This window comes from Oryzias melastigma, linkage group LG9, assembly GCF_002922805.2.
Source record: "Oryzias melastigma strain HK-1 linkage group LG9, ASM292280v2, whole genome shotgun sequence".
NCBI lineage: Eukaryota > Metazoa > Chordata > Actinopteri > Beloniformes > Adrianichthyidae > Oryzias > Oryzias melastigma.
Window position 1 is genome coordinate 17,869,006 of NC_050520.1, and position 14,899 is coordinate 17,883,904.

At 36.8% G+C, this 14,899-nt stretch overlaps 1 protein-coding gene across 3 annotated transcripts in view; it reads right to left on the reverse strand.

Moving 5' to 3' along the window:
• The window catches only part of pcsk5b (proprotein convertase subtilisin/kexin type 5b), a 65,362-nt gene that overhangs the window by 37,111 nt on the left and 13,352 nt on the right, over positions 1–14,899 (reverse strand). For all 3 annotated transcript variants that reach the window (XM_036213534.1, XM_024275268.2, XM_024275267.2), the window contains exons 3-9: positions 10,623–10,775; positions 8,516–8,659; positions 7,671–7,747; positions 4,519–4,607; positions 4,069–4,241; positions 1,428–1,640; positions 667–767 (exon numbers count right to left, since the gene is read on the reverse strand). In XM_036213534.1, coding sequence (XP_036069427.1) covers positions 667–767; positions 1,428–1,640; positions 4,069–4,241; positions 4,519–4,607; positions 7,671–7,747; positions 8,516–8,659; positions 10,623–10,775 — 950 coding nt within the window. The remainder of the gene's footprint in view (positions 1–666; positions 768–1,427; positions 1,641–4,068; positions 4,242–4,518; positions 4,608–7,670; positions 7,748–8,515; positions 8,660–10,622; positions 10,776–14,899) is intronic.

Here is a 14,899-nt window from a genome sequence, read left to right on the forward strand (position 1 = left end):
ATAATTGTAGTCTGTGCTCAGTCAGAATTCTGTGACACCAAGTCCTTTATTTATCAGAATAGAGATGTGAAAGGATAAAGGCTGGAGCAATCATTTTGCACCACTTTGACATTTCTACCTCTTATAACTCTTGGTACATGCGCTAGTATTGGTTGACAACACTAGTTTAAAACACGGTATGATAAACGAGCATTCAAGATCAGAGAACATCCGACACATAAACTATGCATCACACATTCTCAGTCATGTCCAAGCCCAGAAGCTAAACGCTCAAAAAACAACCTAATTTCAACAGCTGTCAACACCTTTCATGTTGCTTTTTATCCATATCCCATATAGATCATTTTAAAAAATGTCTACTTTAATCAAATGCTTCATTATTTCTGATCTGAACCCTTACACCATCTGAGAAACAACCAATTATCGTTTAATCTGAATTCATCAATGATTTACAAAAAAGATGCACTTAAACACTTACATATTACTACACTGTAAAGATGCTTCAGTAAAATTGTGCTGTTTCATTCTGCCTTTCCACGAATGACCCTTTGTTGTAGAAGTTCCTCACGTGTTCCCATTTAAAATCAATGAAGCTACATGACAATAGGGCGTTCTAGGATAGACAAGGAAAAATAGGATGACGTGATGAAGTTAAATGGATCTTACTTTGCCTCTAGGGCCAGAGCGATGATGGCAGCGGCCATGGGAGCCGAGGCCGATGTCCCCGTGTGACTGTCTGTGCAACGGTGTCTCAGGTCTGTTGTGATCTACAGACAGAGGGTCAGAACACAGTTTTGACATGGAAGCACCACGCAGCAAATGATACGTTAAAGGTGGAAATTAAAAAAAAGGTGACAGCCACATCAGAATGAGATAGACTCTAAAAGTTTTAAACTGGTAGATTAAATACAGAACCATTCTATCTTCTTTTTAAAACAAAAACTGAAACCAGTGTTCAGCAGTAAGAAGAGATCATCAAAGTTATTAAAATTTTGTTCTGATTGCTTCAAATCAGCCAACCAATCAGACAGCATGACAGTCGGTCGGCCAAGAAGAACTTGGCTTACATCTAATCTGAACCCTCATCAAAGGCTCTTTTCTGGACCAGAAGTTTGAGGGATTATTTAAAGAGAGACACAGAAACACACCAGAGAACATATGATGAATGCGTAAGAAGGTAAAATCCACTGAAAGGAGGCAACATTCTTGTATGCTACAATTTCTAGCATGTACATCTGTGTCTGCCAGTTGAGATCGTTCAAAGTGACAAACCATTACTGTTCAATCCTGTGGGTCAAATGAGTGATGGGATCTATCCGAGTCAATTATGGTTGTTGCACAAACAAGAGTGCACACACAACAAACAAAATCAGAAAAGAAGTTGCCACTACTTAAATACAAAACAGGAAAATGCTCTTGGCTCTCACAATCTTGCGGTCGTAGTTCTCCCCGCTGCTGTACGTTGTGGTCAGTGTGGAGGAGCACTCCTCCAGGTACCAGGGCTTGCGTCCGCTCTCAGCGGTGCTGGAGATGGAGATGGTGTAGATGGAGTTTGTGTAGCCGTCGCAGGAGCAGTGGTCTCTGCTGCGCCCCCCGTTTCCTGACGCCCACACAAAGATGGAGCCCCGGCCCTTCCTCCCCTAACAAGAAAAACGCAGAGAGGGATCAATGAAAGCAACGCGAAATAATGAGTGTATTTAAAATATTAAAAAACTTTTAGTTGGTCTACATTCTGGATCGAAACAGTAGTGCAAAAATGTTATCAAAGGTACCAAAACAAGCTGCATCTACAGGGCAGCAAACAGTTTACGTCCTCAGTAGTCCTAAGAGAGTTTGGCAGCAGATCCAATGTGCTTTCATCCAAGTTCATTGATCACGGTGTTTAAACTGGCTGCAGTACAGTGGATTTGAAGTTGGCATAGTGAAGCGACACACTGAGGGCCTTAAGAGAGGTGTGGTTTGGTCTCTACTCAAGTCTCTGCAGCCAAGAAGCAAAGTTAGTTAGTTTTATGGTGTTGAACTAAAACTATTCCTTGTTACCAGTTATATTTTCATTCATTAAATGGTCTGCATGGAGAATCTTTTAAGCTTCTTCAGGTTGAAAGGTAACTTCACTATGTCTTGATTGTCAAAGTGAACCCCTGCATGTTTTATTTTATTTTCCCTTTTCATTCATTAAGCTTTAAATGCTGTGTTTTATTTTGAAAATCAATCAGATTGACTCTGCCTCCTAATGGTAGACTTCCTCCAATGGAGGACTTCCTGTTTCAGTCTAAGCGACACAGTGAAAGAGACCAACTGATTTTTAGCACAGCAGCATACAATGTTGCCTTGAGGGTGTGTTTGATAAACCCATTGACTAGAACTAGAGTTTTCTACTGCTGCTTTTCCTACATGCTCCACTCAACTCCTTGATGCATTCATTAAGCAAGTCCGATTTAAGGGACCAATGACTGTAAGGTCCAGGCAAAGTATTTCTGGCAAAGTATCAAATAAATCCCATTTTCTATTCAAAAAGTCAGGTCAATTAAATTAAGGATTCAACATACTTCAAATTAAATTTCAATTCATAATTCAAATTACCATTTTAAAATAGATTTTTGATGACTAAAGACATTTTTTTACTAAGTGGTGGCGCACACTGATAAGATGTGAAATGTTCATTAACAAAAAACAAAATTAGGACATTGAAAACTAGAAAATATGACTCTTTTTGATTTAAAAGGAAAACTGATTCATATTTCACAATGCAATTTCAAAGCAATGGGCTTGATTAATCGATTTTGTATCGATGCTTCATCCTGTGCAGGGATGAGGAACAAACAAAAAACTATTTAAAACTTTACTTCCTAAATAAAGTCAAGTAAACACACCAGATTTTTTGCTGTTTTTAATGATTTTTTTCACTCTGATCAGATTGCTTTTGTTGATTGCTTATTTATTCTGTGAATTTTTACACCCTAGTAAAGCCAAGTATTCAACAAAATTCTTAATATATATTTTTTAAATATAAAATATTTCAAGTTTTTTTCTAAAAAAAAATAGTTTAAACTGAGACTATGTGAGTATATTGTATGATTTAATCAAAAGTGAAGCTAAGACAGCTACGCTGCAGTGCTGTGTTCATCTGTCACACTGACCAACTCAAGACAGCCCGACAGGACTTAGCAAATATATAAAAAACAGCCTGACAAACCGACGGAATCTGTGATTTAAGCCTTTTGTTAAGGCACACACGTACAGAGCGATTAAAGGTGTAAATCTTTTTCGCGGGCTGTCAGCCAGTGATAAGCAAATGAAAGCTCTCACAGGGAGAGGGGGATCAGACAGGAGCAAATAGTGACAGATGAGAACGATAAAAAGATTTTACGAGTATTTAACCGAGAAAAGGGGGCAACGGAACTGATGGAAAAAAAGAAGAAAGAGAGAGAGATAAAGTATGAAGCTAAGAGGTCAAAAGTAGAAAAAAAGGTGGATGAATTACCAGTTTAATTTGTGCATTTTAAATAGACCTTTGCCAATAGTTGAATATAAAATTAGAGGGATATCTTTAATTTTTTTTAAATTAAAACCTTCTACAATAAAAGTTTTAATACGATTTTAAACGTTCACTAAACATTAAACTCACACAGTGTGTATTTGGATACAAGCAACACTCACTGCCTCCCTCTTCATTTTACTGATACATAATACTAATTATTGTTTATCTACTTCACTTAACAGGAGCTAGCTAAAAAAGCAAAGGCTGTGAAAGTGAAAAAGTTCACGGGACACAAACGATAACCTTCCTTAAAGCTTCCCCCGACGCACAGTCAACAGCAAATCTGTCCTTATGCAAAATAAGCTGTGAATATGTAAATGAATGTATGCTAACAGAGTGGAGCGGTGCCCTCCTGTTAGGAGGACGCTGCCAGGTGGTAAAACCAGATACAAATCTGAAGATGCATATGTCCTGGAATGAAATACACATATATTTTCATTCTATATAAATGCTAAAGTTTGGGCAGAGCAGTGAGGTGCATGTCTATTTCTACACATCCCTGAATGGAGATGTGATCGTGCACCCACCGTGCGGATGCCGTTTTCAAAGGCCTGCCTGGCCAGAGACGCCGGTCCATCCACAGTCTTCCCGTCATCATCAGGTCCCCAGCTGGCGCTGTAAATGTCAATGTGCTGAGGGTTAAGGCTCAGTGACCTGGCTTCCACCATGTCCGTCACATCTCCATCCAGCATCCGAACACCTGATAGCAAGCAAAAATAACACCAGGTTGGGTGGATTCTTGAACATTTGGGGAGAATGTAATAACAGCTATATTTATTCAAATAGTTTGCAAACCAACAATCTTTCATTGGTAATTTAACTAAGCTCAAGCCCAAATCCTAATTTTTGAGGTTCATTTTTGTCCACTGAGAGAACTAACTCATGTCCCTCAAACTGGAATCATCCATTCAAAATAAAAGAGGCTAAGTTGACTCAACTCAAAATATAAACTCATGCAATAATATCTGCATACTCACCTCCTATCTTGGCATTGTAGGCAATTCCCACAATACAATGAGAGTTGTTTGCAGCTGCAGCAACTTCACCCGCACACCGTGTACCATGTCTGACAAAAAGGCAAAACAGAACATGTGATTACGGACTTCATTAAGTAATGATAACACGAGCAGAGAAACTCAAACTAATCAACATTTGAAGCATAAATGCATTGAAAAACATATAACACTCAGGAAGTATGTAATGCTAACGAGAACTTGTAAAAAACTAAGTTTAAATATTTTAAATACTAAGTTTTAAGTTATTTAACAATTTATATTCTAAGACAAATAATTTCTGTGCACATCTGCATGCACACATGCAAAGTACAGCTTTGTCCTTTTTTTCTATAATATGCTTAAAGCAGCAGCAGGCAAGCAATTTGTACCAGTGACACATGCATGTGCAAGCACCTAAATAAACAATGATGGCCAAACAGCTTTAAAAGTCTTTTAAAAAAATCTAAAAAAAACTGAAATGTAACCTTTTGAAATAATATATGACATTTACAACTTTTTAAAATAATTTCACAAAAGTTAGATAGCTAACATTTTCCTGTCTGCTAATCATGAACAAACGCACACACGACATTCCAAAATTAGCTGCAGTGGTGAAAATCGGTCCAGGTCAGGGACTATTGCAAACAATCGTTGTCTGTTTGTGTCCACTGCATGTCATAAACACCACTTTTTGGACCTACACAAACACACATGCTGCCCCTGCAGAGAACATCTGCATCCCATCACCCCCACCCTATAAGAAACATCTTTGATTGCTACCATGGAAACCCAGCATCTAACCCCAAAACCATAGAAAGGCAAAGTAAGGTACAATTTAACAATGCAGATGAACTACGTTTAAGAAAAATACCAAAAAATAAAATAAATCTTTATAAATAACCTGTTATTATGCCTGAAACTTTACACTAGTTGTTTCCTTAAATGTTTCAATATGTCTTTATTTATACTAAGACAACCAGGATTAACACAAACTAATAACTTAATGGATCATGAACGGATCTAGAACTGTGGGCTTTCATGCACTGAAGAGTTGATTTGGAAAACACTGGGAATGTGCATCAAAGAGGAAACTCGGAGTGGACTGAATGTTTAAGAAGACTGGGGGATCTGTCTGATCTGGAGCCACCTGGAGAGATGGTTTCAGCTGACACCACAAGCTGGGTTCCATTTCTAAACCAGAAGTAGAACCAAAGAGGAAGCAGCACGAGTTCGTTATAAGACCTCTTAATGTAGTTCATAAAAAACACATTTATGTTAAAGGATGAAGTTTGTGCATTGATATGGACCTATTCTCTTAACATCAACTAGCTTCATGGACATTTGTCAAATCTTTCACATGATGTTATTTCACTTCCTTCTATTACTCTATGGAGAAAAACATTGCCTGCTTAAATCACACCAGAATATGTGTTCATGTTTTTATTGAACACAACCGTGTGTCCAGTTTATGCTTAAAACCAAATAATTCCAAAGGGTTCACATATTTTCTCCTGCAACTGTATTTTAAATTCACTTTGATGTGCATACACTACATTTTAGAAGATAATTATTTTGAGAAGTTTTATTTCATATGTGGAGACTTATTCCTAAATTATTTTAAGTCACATTAAAGTACAAAGATGGTACTTGGTCAGGGTTGTAGCTAATTTCACAATATCCCCCACAAAAAAAAAAAAAAAACTCCTATCCTAGTTTTACTACATCTCAACACGCCTTTGACACAACTGATCACTCCATTCTACTAGACTTATTTTATTTGGCTTAAATACTGTCACAAAGAGAGACTTCTTGTACTTATGTAGATATATAGTCCTCAAAAAGGGATATTTGGAGTACCACAAGGTCTAATTTTAGGTCCCTCTTTTTTTAACAAGAACATGTCTCCAGTGGGTGATGTCATCAGGTGATCATTTTTACACCTATGCTGATGATATTCAGTTATATGTGGACATCTTGAGTATCCACTCTAGGCTGCATCTTAAGATATTGATGTAAGAATTTACAAAAAATGTTTGAAGCTAAACCAGGACAAAAGTCATATTTTAATTACTGAAGGTGGTGTTTTGGTAGCATTTTTCTAATTATAGAGGACACATATTAGGGTAATTAAGCTTAGCTCAGGAGGAGACGAAAAAAACGTAGATTTAAAAAGAGCTTAATGGTGACGTAGAAAATACGCCTGGCGGGCAACAACCTCCCTGCTCCAAACTTTTAGGAACGGGAGACGAAGGGAAGGGAAGGCAGGGTTATTCCACACCAATAGCTCCGCCCACAAATCAGAGACACATTTCTAATCAACTACTGTTGCTCTGCAGAAACTATACACCAGAAAACAACACGTTTAAACACAAAATCCGTATATTCTTAATAATAAACCACTGGGAACACTTTTAGCATGTGTGTTCACAACAATTTCTCAAATGCATATTTTCCCTTTTGGAGAATTTTAAAAACAAGTTAAAAAATACATATCTTCAAAACAGCTTTTCGTGAATGTGGTGAGTTTTTTTAAATATTTTTCACTAAATATAACTTATCTTACATAATGTTATGTTCAAGCTTTGATCGTTTATTTTGACTTTTATTATTCAATTATTAATATTAATATCTTTCTATAACTTATCCTCTATATATATATTTAGATGAGTTTAGCAACAGGTTATCTGCACATTAGGCTGCAACTGCTGGCCTCATGTCTCTTTAAGACAATACACTACTAACAGGGACTGAGCCACTGCCACAGCACTTGGCATGATGCAGCCAAACACACACGTGCACGTCCACACACACAAACATACGCGCGCACTGAACCAAAGCCAAGCTGGCACAAAACATGTCCATGAGCAAGAGTGTCTCTTTTTAACCCTTTTATAAACACAAATATGCATGATTTTTAAAACAGTCTTTCCACATGTGTCACAAAAGAATCTATGCATAGACGTCATCAATAAAGCACTTTATAGCCAAAGAACCAAACGGTTTTACAGAACAAACTAAACTTAAAAAATATTATACAACACAGCTGATTTTGTAAAAGAAAAATCACAAACTGAAAAAAAAAGCAAAAGAATAAAATAAAGAATAAACACATACACCGCATGTTAACCACTTACTTGTTTTCATTTGTTGCATCATATCGAGGCATGGGATCCGGATCATTGCTGTTGACATCGTAGCTTGCTTGAGGGTCCTGAGGAGGAAAAAAATTGAAGGTAAAACCAAACTCTTCTTCATAATAAAATAAAGAAAATTGAACCAAATGATAGGTTGTGCTGGGAGAAACCAAAGCTCACAGATTACATCTGCTCCATCCACAACACTTGCAAATCAAATGCAACCATAGCTAATCCGACCTGCTGTGCCATTCACCCTTTGGAATCAACAGATCCCAGCAGAAACAGAAGCAGCGCAGACGTTGCTCAACAAGGCATGAATGAGTTTATCTGCACAGTTGATTCCTGGCCTTACCTGTTGCCTCAGGCCAACATGTTTCTCTGACTACAGCTTAACGTGTGAGGTCGACTCCTCAACTTGCACGGGAAGAATGTGACAACAGACAAACAAACATTCACTCTCCCAGCATGCCTGCACTCCCCCATGCATGAAGAAGTCTCTTTATCCAGGAGACTGGATATTTGGATCTGGACTACAGCCAGAACAATAAACATCAAATTATTTTGTTTTGTTGAAATGTTTGACCAGATTCCAACCATTTAAGCCAAATTTTGTTAATTAATTTAACAACAAAAAAAAAATCACTCCAGATTTATTTATAGTCAGACTAGGATTATGGTACACATGTGACTTAATCCCACTAATCTGTAATGGGATACTCGCCATTTTCCCACACAAACAAACAAGCAGTTACAGACACCTCTGCAAGCTTCACACTCAGAGACCACACAAAACACACTCAGCAGCTGATGGCCGCCACACACGGGCATACATACACACTCACGTAGTTATGAAAAAGGTCTGGGTGGTTCCTCTCAATGCCGTCATCAAGTATGGTCACGACCACATCTTTACCCGTGAAGCCCCTCTTCCACGCCCCCATGATGTTCATGTCCGACTGGCAGTTGTGGATGTCCCCGTTACAGTGCTGGAGAGGCAGGCGGTGAGGGCAGAGCAGGTGGAGGGAAGAGAAATCATATAAGAGGATCCAAAAACACCCAAATTACGACCATGATTTCCTTCTGCTTCGCAGCAAAGCACAAACACCATCATGTTTGTGTCAGCTTCCTTTGAAGAATTTCTTCTCAAAATGTTTTGGTGACCCAGAATTTTGAAACAGACTTTTGAAAACACAACATGTGGGACAACCACAATCAAATTTGGAATTACAGAATTTCCTGTGCTTGCCATGACTCGTTTAAAACACAGAGGAGACGATATCTGGAATGAGGCAACATGCAGGAGTTTTGGAAACAAATCTGATGCCAGCGCTTACAAAATAAAACAAAAATGTCTTTCTTAGAGCTAGAAGAAGCAACGGATGATTTTGTTGCAATAACACATCATGTAAGCATCAAACTTTTATGCCCAGACTGGAATAGTTCTGCTACAATGCAAATGATTTTCCAATTTTTCAGTTGATCTGAACAAAGTCTAAGAAAAAAAAATATTTATGAATGTTCTATAGCCTAATGTACAACGGAGTATTAAGATCACCATGTCCGAAAAATAAACTAATTAATAAATTAGAATAAAGTTATAAAAGTAAGAGAAACAAAGTCAATTTTTATAAGAATAAATTCACAAAATTTTGAGAATAAAGTTGCAATTTTATGTGAATAAACTTGTAAAATTATGAGAAAAAAAGTTGTAATTTGCCACAGAAAAAGCCAAATTTTGAGAAAATATTGTTGGTTTTGTAAGACTCTATTCACAGTACATGTTGACTAAATCTACCAATGCACCCATACATAGTGATGCCATGAGGCTTTAGTTTATCATAAGAATCCACATCTCTCAATGTATTTGGACCTCTAACTATACTTTAAAATATAAACTTTTTTCTGACAGTTCTACTTGCCCATTCATGTAATTTTTTATTTTTTTTTACATAATTTCACATTTTTTTCTTATAAAGCCTTGACTTTATTCTAATGTTTATTTTTTATTTTTTGTCTTTCATTCTTGGCCCTGGCGGAACTAAAATAAAAAATCTATGTTAAAAAACTCATGGTAATAGCATTATTCACTTTACCTTATCATAGAATGCAGTAATAACAAATTCATTACTAAGGATCTATGTATTGTTCTTACTATTCCTGGTAATATTTTTGTGCCTAGAATCTCAGATACTAAGGTGACATCCCCAAATCTATATTTTGTGAGGTGTTTCATTAGACTTTTACACCAAGATTTGAGACAATTTTCCCTCAAAGTTTCAAAACTCCCTTTTTAATTGCATATTCACATTTAACACAAAGAAATATAAGTGTATTTCTGACAAAAATCACACATTCAGGATGCGAGATTAATATGTAACCTAAAAAAATAGTATTTAAATAGGTCTTAGAGTTTTAGATAAGACTTGATGCACAAACAGGCTGAGTTTTTCCTGAGTAATTCAACTGTAATGCTAAATGGAAAAGTGGATCTGGTTGTTTTGTCCACTCAAAAAACGTGTACAAAAAGTTCAGAGTTCTTTTCTTAAGCTGGAAAAATAAAAATGCTCTGGTCAAAGTATCAGCAGTTATCTATATTAGGTTACCGATTGACAGAGCAGAGGGCACTCAAACACAAAACTATATGACTACAGTGATCTGCATAGAAATGACTGTGATACACTGCAACACAACTGCAGTGTGTGAATGAGAAAACTGAAAATTTCCCTTTCTGACAAATACTTTTACTCATGTTTGTTACCTTACATTCAAATTATGGGAAAGGATAACATTTTATTTTATAATATTGCCAACTTTTACTTTGTTTTTTAAAGTAAATACTCCCTAGCCTGGACAAGCATTGGGACTCTGTCAGAATTTTGGCCCACAGACTGGATGATTGTGGGCAGCATGAAACGCTTTGGGAGCTGCCAGACTATACAGTGTACTTACAATGTACCACATACTGCTCCACTTTGCGTCATTATAGAATATGTTGTTTTGGGCCTGGTTGCTGTGGGCGGGACTTGTCAGAGAATGGGGTGGGACTGGCTTGTAATCCCTCTTGATCCTCCTCTTCACCACCTGCTGTTCTATCCACTCCACCTAAAACAAGCAGATAGAGAGCAGAAACAGTTGAAAAACACAAGACTTTAAATGATTAAATCAATCTAAAAATTTACTCTAGTATCTTAAATGGTATAGGTGGTTCAGGGAATAAAAATACATTTATTTTTTTGGATAAAAGTTTTTATTTTGGAGCGGATTCCACTTTAGCAAACACTTGAGCAAGGAAAGGCTAAAGTAAAGCAAATTAACAAATTGGATGCTATAAAACAACAATGTGGGGACACTACTGCCCAAAACAACACTGTCCAGTAAAAGAAGCAGATGTTATTTTTGACCCCCAAAGTATAGTTGGCTTGGTTGCTGCTGTTGCTCTCAGCACCAACTGGACTTAAGATCAGAACGGATGTACTGTGAACACGAAGAGTGCCAGGCTGCCCAGTAAAGTCTATTCTGGGACAATACATTGCCATAACCTGCAACCCATTGGTCCTATATACAGGTACATAACAGAATCGGAGACATTTAAGACTTTTTATTATCTATAAACATGACAAGATATGTGTTACCTGGTCTAAACCTGAAGTTAAGTATCTACTGGACTCCATCTAAATAAGTTAAAAACATACATACGTGCATGTTGGTGACATAAGCTGTAACGTGTCCATAGACTGTAGAATCACTGGACATGTCAACCCCTCCCCTCTCGTTTTCCTAATAGGTAGTACCCGCTGGTTCCAAGAGGGTCAAAATCTCATAGACTTCTATTGAGAAATAGACTAATATTTTATTTTTCAGAATAACCATTCTTGCTCTGATTCCTCTTAACATCTTCTTTCTAATCCTAACTTTTTTTACATATATTTTTTCTTTATCACAAGTTATTCAAGTTATAAAACGACTAATCAGGTGCCAGTTGACCCCACCTCAAACAATTAAATTTACAGCTTCTCTTGAGCCTGCTTTCATTGGGTTGTAGACTTTGAACAAGCCTACTCATGATTGGCGACATCACTTCCTCTAAAAACATGATTCAGACTGACTCAAACCAATCACTGCCGACAGGTTACAAAATGGCAGCAGACTATCAGGAAGTGACGAGAAGGCTCTGGCCCCATTTCGAGAGGGCCGTATTTCTATGGGTGACGAAATCAACACCTTGTTTAGTCCAGTGATTCTACAGTCAATGAATGTGTCTCACAGCCGACATGATGGACATGAGTATGTGACTAACTTTCACTCTTTGGTGTGCTGGATCATCCATTAACATTCAGTCCATCAGTAAATTTACAAGCGCCTCGTACTCAATACTTTCTTCTTGGGTTCACATCAAGTTCATTCTTCCCAAATAAAATTCTGATGCAAACCAGACGTAAATGCACCCTAATTGCAGAGGAGAGTCTCTGATCTTTGTATGTTGGTATTATGTTTGTCTAGTTTAATTCTTGTCTAGTTGTTTGCTTTTCGTCAGTTTTTAAAAATAATTATTTAATCAACATAAGTAATCAAAAGAAATAAGGTATTATCTTAATGCTGATGAAAAGACTTTAAAATACAAGGACTATGATATAAAACACCTAACTTTTTCCTTTTTTTCAGGTAACATCAATCTCTCAAATACATATTATGAGCCAACTCTAAGGTGTGAGGTATTGGCAGGAACTCACTCAAGTTTTGACTAAATTTATTATTTTTTTAAAGCCATTTTTGGAGCTGCATCCACATACTTGGCTCTATTTAACTATTTTCTTATCCCACTTTCAGCTCACGCTCTGTTTAATCTAGAGTTTGACCAGTAATAGAATTTTTTTAAAAAGCATTTTTTGATGTTTTAATACACAGACAGGAACCACATCATTTAGTTAAGACTCAAAAGGCACAGAATAAAAGCGTTTAAAATAAAAAAAATATATTCCGTATGCTACACATGTTTATAAATTAAGATAAAACTTAACATTCATTGGTGGTAACATTGTGAACCTATCAGTTCTTGTGCAAAATCCAAAAAAACAAGGCTCTGAGGTGGAGCACTTTGAACTTAGTAAAAGTCGGTACACAAGTGACTTAGTGAAAAATAATCTATACTTATAAAAAAAAAAAAAAACTTTATTTCAATTTCAGGGCTTCATTTATCATCATTAAAAATCTGACAGCTAACCCAACAAACGAGCGCAATAGAAGAATTCTTACATACTGATAATATAATAATGAGGCACAGCCTCACAGACAAAAGCAGAAAGAAAAATGTAATCGCTGACATGATGACTGCAGAGTGATTAGCCGATTTGATGCACCGAAACAATCTGTCAGGATCTCTGGAGAGTTGCGAGGCAACAAGACAAGATTAGATGAGAGAAAGAGCGGCGATAAAGAGTTGACGAGAACAAGTCCCAGAAGAATCAATGAAAGTAGAATGAGCTTGAAGAGAAAGGAAGTAAAAACAAATAGCAGAAGAGATCAAAAGAAAAGGAAGAGACGGGAGGCTAATTGATTTTTTTTTTAATAACATCAATTCATATCAGAAGTATGTAGTCTTCCTTATCGATTGGCAACGCAGTGTAATTTAAGAGCTGTGAAGACTTTCATTGTGAGACTGTGAGAAAGAAATACAGAGAAGGGAAAAAAAGGGAGGAAAAAAAAACGAGTGAAAGCTTAACGCTTCTACCGTCTGCCAAGGTCTCAGCTCATTTCACTCCAACCTCTATCAGGACCATCAGCTTCAAAGCAACCGTTTACACACACCATTAGCCCCAAAACAACACAGTCATCAGGAATGGTGTGTGAGTCTATCTGCACAAAATCACTGGTATGTCATTGCAATTTGCATACATTAACACAGCATTCGGCACAAACTCTGATAAGCCATGCAACTTCTTATCTGCAACTTGGTAATTCCAAGGAGGTCCGTTGGGAAATAAAGCCCTGCTTCGAATGTCATTACAAATACTTTGGCGGAGCAGCAACAAAAAGATAGTGCAGATGGAGCAAAACAAAAGAGGGGGAAAAAAAAACAATATTTTTGAAACATAACTGTAATTTGGACGTAATTAAAGAGTTTTTTGAACATTTTTGGCTAAAAGCACAAGCACTATAATCCGGAATCTCACGCTTTGTGTGTTAACAACTCTCTGTCTTTCATTAACATCCTGACACCAAAACCAAGGGAACTGTATGTCTATAAAATAGACGACATGTTTCCATTTTTACTCCACAAGGAAAAAAAACAGCAAATGTCTTGGATACGCAAAGCTACTCCAGGGTCTCATGCAAGTTCCATCTACTGCGCCGTTTACAGACGCGCAGATGTAAAACTACTAGATATATTGGAAGGAGAATGGTACAAGCCAGGAAGTTTGAGCTTTTCAGCAGTACAAGGTTGATCTATCAGATAAAGGATTTCAGAATATTCCTTGGACATTGAAAAATCTGATTACTCAATCTGTCAAATGAGTAAAGAGCTGCTTTGTACTTGATGTACAACTCAAGACTGCAACTTTACCTAAAGTATGTACTTTGACTCGCTAAAACTGAGCTTGGATGCTGCTTATTTTTACCAACATTGTGAAAAACAAAGAGTCAAGACGTTTCAGGAAATAATATTTGAAATACTGCAATCACATCCAAAAACAATGTCTGAATATATAACGCCTTCTGTTTACTTTCAATGGCTTTTCAGGCAACACAACTTTTCAAGGACCTGACGTCATCCAGTCCAACACTTACATAAGAGATGAATGATGTCTATAGTGAAGAGAAACATTACTGTAATCAAACTACCAAAGAAACTACCTCAGTGATGCAAACATGTCCTGTTTACAAACGCACAAGCAGATGTGTTTATGTCATTGTTTGAGCTTAAAAGTAACTCCAATCATCTGTGGAGCTCTTCTAAAAGCATTCCAAGTGGTCAGATCAGACGACGAAAACGAAGATGCACATGGATCTAGTTGTAAACAAGTATAAATCAGAATGGAGCAGAGCAGGAAGCTTGTGGCCCATTACAGCTTTCCACATCCTGGATATGAGCTTTTTCCAAAGTTTTTTTTTTCTCCTGCTTCTGATTTACAATGATTTGAATAAAGAAATACTTAGAAATGTAATTCCTATCTTAGTTTGCTATATATATATATATATATATATATATATATATATATATATATATA